The sequence below is a fragment of the Eurypyga helias genome, unplaced genomic scaffold (genome assembly GCF_000690775.1).
Source record: "Eurypyga helias isolate BGI_N326 unplaced genomic scaffold, ASM69077v1 scaffold4359, whole genome shotgun sequence".
NCBI lineage: Eukaryota > Metazoa > Chordata > Aves > Eurypygiformes > Eurypygidae > Eurypyga > Eurypyga helias.
In genome coordinates, this window is record NW_010273781.1 from 65,291 (window position 1) to 76,101 (window position 10,811).

Sequence of the window (10,811 nt, forward strand, 5' to 3'; positions counted from 1 at the left end):
CCTCACTTCTGTCTTGTAAGTATGTCTGAAATACCTTTCTTTTCTGAATATGGGCTTTTTAGTTGTCAGTAAATCTCTAGTAACCAGTAACTTTTGACTGGCTATGTATAACGTTGCATTGGAAATACTTAGAATCCTGGAATTTCTGCCTACTGTGCATGATTTGCTGTAGCTAAATTTCAGTGAAGCTTGGTGACATGATGTCTTCCCATTGGTCCTCCAAGTAAGGAATATTGTGGGGAAGGGACTGTTGAATCTAGTAGTCTCTAATGCTGCTGGCTCTAACTCAGCATGAGGTTACTTTTCTCACAGATAGTGAGAGCTGTTTTCAAGGAAACGTTACTGCCTTATTCATGCTCTCTATTAACTTGGCTTATGAGTATTTCTGTGGCTTAAAGATTTGAGAATGTTCCCAGGTGTGAGAAAAGTTATTGCGAATACGTTCACACATCTCCTGCAACATCTATGCTATTGTAAGCTACGGGAATGAATATGCTGAAAATAGGTATCTTTCTGTGGACCACCAACTCTGTCTTCATTCTCTTGTGTGCTGAAGTTCAGGGTGCAGCACTGAAACACTCTGCTGGGGATTATCACCTTTTACTCTGCTATGTTGTTAGCTCTAAAGGCAAATCTTAAAATTCTGCTCAGCTGTGGTGTTCAGCACTCTGGAGACAATTGCTGGAGGAGCATGGCAAGCTGCCTCACAGGAAAAGCAATTCTAAACTTGTAAACCAGAACTGAGCGTGCGTTCCCCTTTGGGTCCTCCATAATCCTGACCACACTAGGTCTGTGTTTTTCAGCATTTAGTCTCCAGATTTTTTCACAAGTATAAAGACAATGGGATTTTTTTGTTGTTGGGTTTTTTTTTTTTTTGATGATGACTTCATTTCTGTTTGTTTATAGCTACTGTTAGAACACCAGGATGCCATTGCCACCGAGCCAAATGACCTACTGAATGAATTGCTGGAAGGACTGGGACCCGTTCCTGATGTAGAGTCTTTCCTTGGTATGCTGTTCTTTGTCTTTATAGTTAACTTCACTCTAGGGACAGAATTAAATGGGTGCTTGATTTAAATACTCTCGTGTCTCTCATAGTGACCACTTCTTCATTTGCTATAGAATTCTGTTCTAAATCCTTTTTGTAACATGGCTCCTTAAAACTGAACCTTCTTCTAACTGCAATACTCACCCTGAAGATTAACGATGTGATTCAAATTCCAAACATTAATAATGTTTTGAGCAGAATGATCCAGTTGTGCTCAAACTGCAGATAGAAAACAAGTGACATTTAATAATCTGATCTCAAGACTTACTGGTGTTGGCAAAAAACTTAGAAAAAGTGCATGCAGAATTCTTGAAACAGCCATTGGATAATTATCCAAATAAAAAATGAAGTTTTAAATTCTGCAAATTTACTAGAAAGTTACAAGGAATAAATAATTGTGACTGCCAATTTGCCTTAACTGTAGTAAGATGTCAGCTGTTTAGAAAAGTAGCATGGGTGTTATGGGTTATGCCAGCTTCCAAGTGATTAGTCTGTTAACGTAACTGTTACTCTTTCATTTTTCATTATCACTCTATGTTAGGACAAAGGATGTTAATTTGTTTGTGGTGTTCTTTGAGAATAAGAAATGTGAGCCTCTTGCATGAAAAGCAAGAATTGGTGGCATGTCCGAAATTTCGAACTAGCCTTAAATAGCTGGCTCTTATGGTTTTGATTGTTTAATATCTAAAAAAAAGACTGCTTCTTAAATGGTCGGAAGGAGTGGGTGTGCTATTTGATAAACTTAATATTTCTGCAGTTATACTGTGATTTATCTAGGTTTTTGTTTGCTTTGTGCATTGAATCATGGGTAAGTTGGCAAACTTGAAGTGAAATATGTTTCCATACAGGGGAAGGAGCTGTTGATCCCAATGACCCCAACAGGGAAAGCACACTGAATCAACTTGCAAAAACGGAGATTTCGCTGTCTCTAACCAGCAAGTATGAGTTACGAGAAGGTGAAGATCAGGATCTCAAAAGCCTGATGATAAAGTAAGTTTTGCTCAAAAACCTGTATTTTGGCAATGTTTTCTGGGGTTTTCTTTTTGGGGTTTTTTTTTCTAATGTTGCTCCCACCTTCCTGCCCTGCCTAAGTGCATTTCTGAGGTGCTGAGCGCACTGTTTTCAAAAGCCAGTTTCTGTTCGGTCCTACTCAAACTTTTGCTAAAGACTGAGAAACTGTCGATTCTGGCAGCTTATAGGATAAATTTACTGTGTTTTGGGCCCTGACGAGTTCATTATCTAACCTAATAAGTGCTTTTACATAACGTTGCAAAAGCGTTCTGCTTGAAAACACCACGTCCTTGGAGAAGCAGAGATGAAAAACTCTCCAGCCTTTTAAGGGATGGAGAGCATCACACTGTCCTCTCATCCCCCTCAAAGGAAAACACTTCCCTGATGTACTGCGATCAGGCCTTCAAACAGGATGTGACTGTCACTTCAGAAAGTGCAAGCTTTTATCCAGGGAAAGAAAATGGTGTTTATTCTATTTGGTGACCAAACAGAATAAATTGCTACTAGGATACCCTAGGACCTAGGCTACTCAGTAGTTTAAAATACTTTTATAAAAGCACTTAGCATCTAATCTTTGGCATCTCTTTTTTGAAGCTATGCCAAGCTGTCCAGAATATGGATTGGCTTATTTAGGATCCTGCTGCTTCTCAAACTAGGGGCAGAATGGAATCCTGCTCCGATTGCTATGCTTATATTTACTCCAAAGTGTGAAGTCCACTTCAAAGGGAAATACAGCATAAGAATTTTACACCTTTGTAAGCACTAGAAGTGTAGATACAGGCTGTAATTCAACTCTAGTATTATTTTTTCCAAATCAAAAATCAGTAAACTGAATCTTTTAGGTAATATGTGAAGTTTTACTTCTGAAGAAAGTTCTTGGCTGTAAGATCTGTAGTAAATAGTGCAATTTCTATAAAGGCCATAAATGAATGCTTAAATTCTGCGAGGAAAAATGCTTTAAGTTCAAGAAAGCTCTTGCTAGTTATCCTAAAAGGAAGAGGAATTTTCAGCTGTAATTGCGTAATTTGATCTGAATCTTCAGCAAGAAATCATGGAGGTTTTTTCTGTAACTTGAGATCTAAAGTAAAGGGACGGCAATGACAATGCCAAATTGAAACTGTTAGTCGCTTGGTATTCCAGAGACCAAGGCTCTAGAGCTGTTCCCAGGCTGGTGTTGTAATAAGGATATGTGTGCTGCTGTCCCTTTTTTAAGAAAAAAAAAAGTACTTCCTGTCCTTTTTCCTCTTTGTAGGAGTCAAATGCTACCCCTTAACGGAATCCTTAAAAAATGCAGAATCAAGGCCAAAAGAAAATTTTTTTTTTAATCCTCCACACTGTGTGGAAATATGTTGAAATAATATCATAAGAATTAATGAAAGAATGTAACTTCTCTGTTGCATAAGCTTTTTCAAGTAATATTTCTCATATTTTGAGGAAATTTTGTAAAAGATCTGACAGAAGAAAGATTAAGAATGTGCATTAAATTGTAAAAATATCAAAAGTTTAAATACTTCAACTTTTACGTCAGAGATGTAAATACAGATGCTTAGCTTTCCTGCCTTAGCTGCTGAGAAGTGTTTTACCCCAACTGTGAAGTGTTAGGCACTGGGCTAAAGTTCATGTCACGGTTGGTTCATTGAGTGTTGCTTGTTTCTCGGAGTGACATGCCCCTTCTAAGAAATACCCGTGTATTTGTGTGTGAAGTTGTTTCATTAAGGCTTCTGTGGTGAGGCAGTACCCCTGTCTAGGAGGACTTTATGGCATGCATCCATGGTTTGGGTGCATAGGTGCCCCGTGACAAGTGGCAGGTGAAGGGGGACATGTCCAGCCCCAGGTCGGGTGTTTCTGGAAAACAGCAGTGCTGAGCAGGCTTGGGACATGGGGTGAGGAAGTGGAAATAAGCCTCGTGTCTTATCAGCCGTATCAGCACCCTTTCTAAGGCAGTGCAAAAAACCGATAATGCCGTCCCACATTTGTTGCTGCAGACTGTGGTGGTGACCGCCAAAGACTGACAAAGGCTGTGTCAGGCAAAGCCAGCAAAGTGTGGGCGTAGCCCAAGTGAATCAATGTTAGGGAACCTTTCTGTTTGGTGGGGTTTTTTGGGTGGGTTGGTTGTTTTTTTTCCTGGCAAACTGGAGGGGATTCCAAGGGAGTTGGTGAAGGCGCAGTCCTTCTGAAGCTGCTGGATGTGCTAGAACTGGTCAGTGCAGTTAATAGCAGTTCTGGATGCGCAAACTGGTTTCCAGGAGGTTTAGCAGGCTGCCTTATAACACGGAAGGAGCAGTGCTTCAAGTCTGCCTGTGCTGTCAGTCGTTCCTACCTTGCTGCCCCTTCCATAGAAGCTTGGATCATACCCAAAACCAGTTGTTTCAGCTAGTGCTACCTGTATATGAGTAAATATTTTGTCCCATTTCCTTGCATTCTTATGAGAACTTCTGGTCCTGAAAACACCAATAGAAACACCAACTTTATGTATGTAAACTATAATTTTAAACCAAATCACCAGGTTTCATCACGGAAGCCTTGGTCGTATTCAGACATTTTCTTTGGAAACTTAAGCTGCATCTTCAGGTTTCCATTAATTTTTTAAAACAAAGAGCTCTATCTCTTTTGTAACCAGGTCTTCTACATAAACAGGATTCTGTAGCAGGATGTTCTTGGAAGTATTATGCATGAAGAGGCAGCAGGAAGAGATAAATTCTTACAAAAAATAACTGGTTTACATAACAGTGTAGCAGCTACCCTTTTTTAGCAAGGAAATGCTCCTTGTCTGTTTGCCACGGAAACATCTACCCTTAAGTGGTGTGCGTAAGTACACTGCATGGGATGTAAAATTCCTTCAGAAGTTCAGCAGTTTTGAGTGCATTTCCACTTTATTCCGTAAACATGACCCTTTAGCTAACTGTTTCCTAAAATAAAAGGGGGCAGGTATGCATGTATTTCTCTGTTCAGGCCTATGTAGAAGGTAGATGTTCAACGTTATTTATGGAAGTTCTGAAATGTAAAATGCTGGGAAACATAAACATTTTCAAGTATCCATAATAAATAGGGAGCTTTCTAGTTTTATTGTTGAACAAATTAAATGCACAAGTGATCAGTGACAACTGTTTTGTAATATCCATATATCCTTTTGAAAAGGACCAAAAGACTTATTGTGGATGTGATACGAACACAACCAGGGGATACACTCTTAGAAATATTAGAAACACCACCCACCGCACAACAGGTAAGTGCTGTACTGTGCCTGCATAGAGAAGAAAGTACGTATTTTATTAAAGCTATTTGAAAGTCTTAACAGATTTCTGACAGCTTTCTTCACTACTTTACACCAAAGAAATCATTGTTGCTGTTTTTTAGACTCTTTGAATCCAGAGCTTTCAAAATATGAGACTTGTAAACTTCCCTTTACTGTAAAATTGTAACAGCTTCAGAAGCAAAGAAAAATTAAGTCTTGCTGTCAACTAGCACATTTATACTAATATTTTTTCTTTACATTTTTTGTAAGCAGGGCCTTTTTCTCCTATGTTATAATACAGTCAAATAGCCTGAGGTGAAATCTTCTGCTAGATTTTTTTTTCTTATGAAGCTGAGTATCTTAACTCAAGTTCCCTGATACCTAGTTTATTTGCTTAAGCAATAAAAGCAAACATCTGCCTGAGGAACTGCTGCTATCCTTGTTATGGGAATTGTGTGGGAAGAGCTCCTAGCTGAAGACTTCCCTGTACATACTGACAGACAAAAGGTCTACGTCAATAATATGCACATTTTAGCTTACTTTAATGTGTGCATATATAGAGGATGCCTGAGAGTTCTGGACAGTCTTTCTATAACTAAGTGAAGTCATTGAGTTGTCTGACTGATTTTAAATATTCTTTAAGTGTCTAGGTGTTGTGATTAGTTATGTAAGGTATGCCAAAAGGCATAGTAAATGCAGCACTTTCAGCTTGCAACTTGATTTTTGATAATCTCCTTTGAAAGTTGAATGTATGTGCATACTTAACTGTTATCATGAGGTGGAAAATAACTGTTCTAGATGTTTGTTTTACCTAGGAATCTGAGCACTTGAAACTTGTAGAAAAACGTGCTATCTTAGATTCCAAAACTCCAGAGAAAATGAAGAACAGTCAGTCTATTGTTGAAGATGGGCAGCTACCAATAGAACAAAAGAAAAGGAAAATTCAGAGAAATCTCCGGACATTGGAGCAAGCAGGACTAGTGTCTTCAGCAACTAAGTACCAAGAAATTATAAATGAGATCGCTAAGGTAAATGGAACATGCTTCCCTGTATATTGATGGGTTTTAGGCATCTACCCTAAATCTATTCCATCTAGAGTGGTATAGTATACACTTTCAAGAGAATGCTGAAGCATCCACATAAGGGCAAAATCATATTTGTTCACTGGCAGACTAAGCGAAAGGCAGTACTCTCACGCATAACTACCTGAACTGAGTAACATACAACTGTAGACTTCGTTACCCAGATTTGATACTGATGCTGTTTTAACTTCTCCAGTACAGCTTTTTGTATTTTATAAGGAATCAGAATTACCCATCAGTGTTTCAATTAATAACTAATGTCATCTTGCTAAGGTTTAAAAAGACTTAAAATTCAAAACATTCTCTGATTGGTATTAACACTGATCTGCAGTGGTGGGGCTGGACACAAAGAGAAAGTGGGCCACTGTGGCGCCCATCCTGGGATTGATAAAGCACCTGGCATGTTCTGTACAAATCAACAAATTCTGTTCCAAATCCATACCCAATACTGGCTGTAAGAATCTTAGTGTATTGGATTACCTTTAGTTACCCATGAATAATATTGGATTGTCGTTAATTACTCATGAGTAAATTACTCATACCCCACAAGTGACTTACATATTATAAATATTTTTTTTAAAGTTGAAAGTATATTTGAATATGTAAATGAGTGAATTACTCACATTAGCTTAAGTCTCTAATATAATTGTGTCGTGTTGCACCTACTCTGAAGTGCAATTTTAAAGCTCTGCTCAGTTCAGGTGTCTGCATCTGCTTCTACTTGAGACAAAACCATGCTACATATGGATTCAGTGCCCCATTCTTTCTTATTTCTTATTTCTATAAGATCAGGTGCTTTGTTTTGAGCCATTAAGGCAACCTGAAGATTGGGATGAGCCTTAGGGCTGGAAGTTGCTTTTATTTTATTTTTGACTACCTCAACTCAACTATTACCTTCAACCCAAGCTCTGCTTTAGCAGTAGCTAGTTCTTACCTAGTGGAAGCCTGAGCTGTCATTTTTTAGGCCTCTCACCAAAAACTAGCTGTGAGAGAGCTTCCATTTAGAGCATGAAGATGACCTCTTCCTTACAACTCTTGTGTCTGTCAGTGCCCAGGAGACCGTAGCAGAGTTCAAGATACTGCCACCTGTATATGTGAGTAGCAATGTGTTGCAGTCTTCTGTACAGTCACGTAAACTGTACAACTCGTGACTGATGCCGTGCTTGTGGGAACTTGGCAGTTCACGCTTTCTCCCAGAAATTGTCAGGTTGTGTGATTACAGATTTCAATGCTAATAAGCTGAGACTCTTTAAAATATCAAATTAATAAATCTGTTACGTTAATAAATTTGTTTAGGATATCCGGAATCAAAGAAGATACAGACATCATCGAAAAGCGGAATTGGTGAAACTCCAGCAGACTTTGAATGCACTTAACTCCAAGACAGCGTTTTATGAAGAACAAATTAATTATTACAACACCTATATAAAAACTTGCTTAGACAACTTAACAAGAAAGTGAGTTGAGTCTTCTTGTCTTAATATTTCAGTGTGTTTTATCAGAAGGAGAGCAGGTGGTTAACTTGTAGTTGAAAGTTTTAATTCCAATAGACTGAAAATCCATGGATTAAAAAGCCCATGGGAGTTGTCACTGAGTCAAAACCTGTAAAGTTTTGATTTTTTTAGAAAGACTCCTGAGATGTATACGTGTCTTCAATATACTTAATTAGTGCTATTTTGTAGATCCATTAAATGCTTTGAAGTCATGCTGCATTAGGAAGTAATTATTGATTTTCTTCCTTCATTAAAAGGATTGGGTTTTGCCTTTAGAATGGAGAACAGGGAAGTAGATGCCTAAAGAATTTTACTCCACAGGCATGATGCAGTTACTTGAGAGCAAGCCCGCTGCCAGTGCCACTGAAGAGTCAAGATGAACACGTTTTACTGACACGAACAAGAGCTTTCCCAGCGCATACCTCATTTATCCAAAAATGAATATTAATGGCCAATCCTAAATCTAACACCTATGTCAATGTATGCTTACAAAATTGCCATTCTAAAGTTATGATTGTCGACTCTCTTGGATCAGGGTTGCATTTCACAATAGAGTTTTAAAAAGTGGAAAAAAGTTGATTCAGAATCATTGCCAAAATGTTCAGACTATTCATTCTGTGCTAAAAATGCCTCTAATTCTTAGGTTTGTGTTGAATGTTAATTCTGCTCATTAATAGTTCAAGAAGGCAAAGAGTGAAGGAAAGCTAAGTATGGCTGGAGGAGTGATTGAAGTATAAAAGACCTGGTAGATAAATCAAAAGCCATTTTTCTTGTTTTCTTCCCAGAAATTCACGGAGGTCAATTAAACTAGATGGAAAAGAGGAGGTGAAGGGAAGCAAAAAACTGAAGCAGTCCTCATTAAAGTACACAGCTGCAAGACTGCATGAAAAAGGTGTCATCCTTGAAATTGAAGATCTTCAAACCAACCAGTAAGTGTGGTATTAAAGCAAAGCTATTTAGAGCATTTTCTAATCAACAGCTTCTTCAGGGACCTGGCCTCTGTTAAAAGAAATTTTCACAATTTCCTATGCCACACCTAAAATTACCTCAGACTTTTACATTTAGAAGAAGGATAAAGCCTATTTGTAATAATTCATCTTTTTCCTTTTACCTTGCTATATGAATACCTTGGGAAAATATGTGAATAGGCCTATTTTGGCATTGGCTTAGATGGAACTAGTACCAAGTCCAGCAAAAAAAAACAGGAATGCTGACTTATTAAGCAGTAGTAATTTTTTTGCATTTACTGACCAATCACTTTCATATAACTGAGTAAACAACTGGTTTTCTTTATTTCCTCACTATGATGAGGTGAATGGGCATGGTGATTTCATATCCTTTTTGTATCTACCCGTTTTGAAGCCACTGTAGTGAAAATCTTCCATCCTCTGCACACTTCCATCTGTCTTCTGCCCGGAAAAGTTTTCCAGGTTGCAGGGGTTTTTTTTCCCAAGTGGGTAGTTGAGGCAGGGGAAGCCACGTGAGGCAAACTGAAACCAGAGAGGAGCACGTACACACCTGCAAGGAGACACTCGGGCATGGCAGAGCAATAGTCTGGCTGCCCTATTCCTATGCCGTGGATACTTGGTCATCTCTGTTCCCTGAACTTCCCACAGCCTGATTTTTTTTTTTTTTTTTTCCCCCCAATTTGAAAGCCTTGAGGGGTCTGTATTTCCATACTATATGTACACCAGAAAGTATCCTAGAAAGCCCTCCATAGGGATAGAGGGGTGCATCTGACACTATTTACACTGCTTACAGTCAAAGTTCTTATGTGTTCTGAAGGTTTTTTACCCAAAACTGTCTGTGGACTACATAAAACTGCATGGCATACCTCATTAATGCATAACAAACCTTCTTTTTATTTCAAGGTTTAAGAACGTGATGTTTGATATTACACCTGGAGAAGAAGTGGGTGACTTTGAAATCAGAGCAAAATTTTTGGGGGTTGAAATGGAAAAAGTGCAGCTTCATTTCCAGGTAGACCTTGAATTTCATTACTTTGCTCTATAGTCACAGCTGCATTTCCTCTAAATACAAACTACTTCTGGGGTTTTTTTTAATATGTATTCATGAACTATTCAATCAGCACAAAGCAGTAGTTCAAGTGGGAATAACTATGTAACTTTCACAGAATGCTGGGCACTGAGGTGGGTTAATGTTTATGTTAGGGCAACTGCGTGAAACCAAATGCTGTATTAGTCAGTGGCAAGCAACAAATACCAAGAGAAAATGAAAATACCCAGAAACAGTATTCTTCTGGTTTGCTGTTACTAACAATTGGAATCTAGAAGACGCATAATGTTGTCTACACCTATCCAATAGTTGCTTGTAATTGTTTAAATTGTGATGGACCTGGTGTTCGAGATGGTTATCACATGATGAAAATAACCCCCATCCTGCTGCTGCAAGGTATGGATTCAAAGAGAGACTAATGATCTTATTTCTGATTACAGGATTTGCTTCAGATGCAGTACGAAGGTGTGGCTGTAATGAAAATGTTTGATAAAGCTAAAGTGAATGTGAATTTGCTCATCTTCTTGTTGAATAAGAAGTTCTATGGAAAATGAGTGTCTTCAGATGTCATGGACTATATCCAACAGTGGGAAGTCTATTCAGTATTCATTTCTCCTAAATATTTGTTTTCATTTTATCATTGGATGCTTTTTAACTTAAAAAAAAAAAAAAAAAACAAAACACCACCAAACCTAAACCACCAAATGTTCAGAGGAATGTACACAGTGCCTTTTCAGCATTAATAATGAATCAGAATAATTTAAACAGTCCCAAATCTCATTGGTGTTGGTACTTTCAAATCAAAGTATTGCTTAGGACACTCAGCTACTGTGGTTGTATGGATTTTAATGTAGGCAGAAATTGAATTTAGTTGAATATATAAACCACTTCCTATTAAAACATTTTAAAATGACCTCAGATAAATA

The 10,811-nt window shown here is 38.1% G+C and overlaps 1 protein-coding gene across 2 annotated transcripts in view; it reads left to right on the forward strand.

Annotated features, from left to right (window-relative positions):
* The window catches only part of IQGAP2 (IQ motif containing GTPase activating protein 2), a 60,435-nt gene extending 49,884 nt beyond the window's left edge, over positions 1-10,551 (forward strand). The window contains exons 27-34 of one of the 2 annotated variants that reach the window (XM_010159586.1): positions 907-1,009; positions 1,897-2,038; positions 5,198-5,285; positions 6,110-6,322; positions 7,673-7,833; positions 8,655-8,798; positions 9,741-9,849; positions 10,326-10,551. In XM_010159586.1, coding sequence (XP_010157888.1) covers positions 907-1,009; positions 1,897-2,038; positions 5,198-5,285; positions 6,110-6,322; positions 7,673-7,833; positions 8,655-8,798; positions 9,741-9,849; positions 10,326-10,439 — 1,074 coding nt within the window. In that variant the 3' untranslated portion in view covers positions 10,440-10,551. The remainder of the gene's footprint in view (positions 1-906; positions 1,010-1,896; positions 2,039-5,197; positions 5,286-6,109; positions 6,323-7,672; positions 7,834-8,654; positions 8,799-9,740; positions 9,850-10,325) is intronic. The other variant, XM_010159587.1, reaches the window with a different exon arrangement.
* The last annotated feature ends 260 nt before the right edge of the window (positions 10,552-10,811 follow it).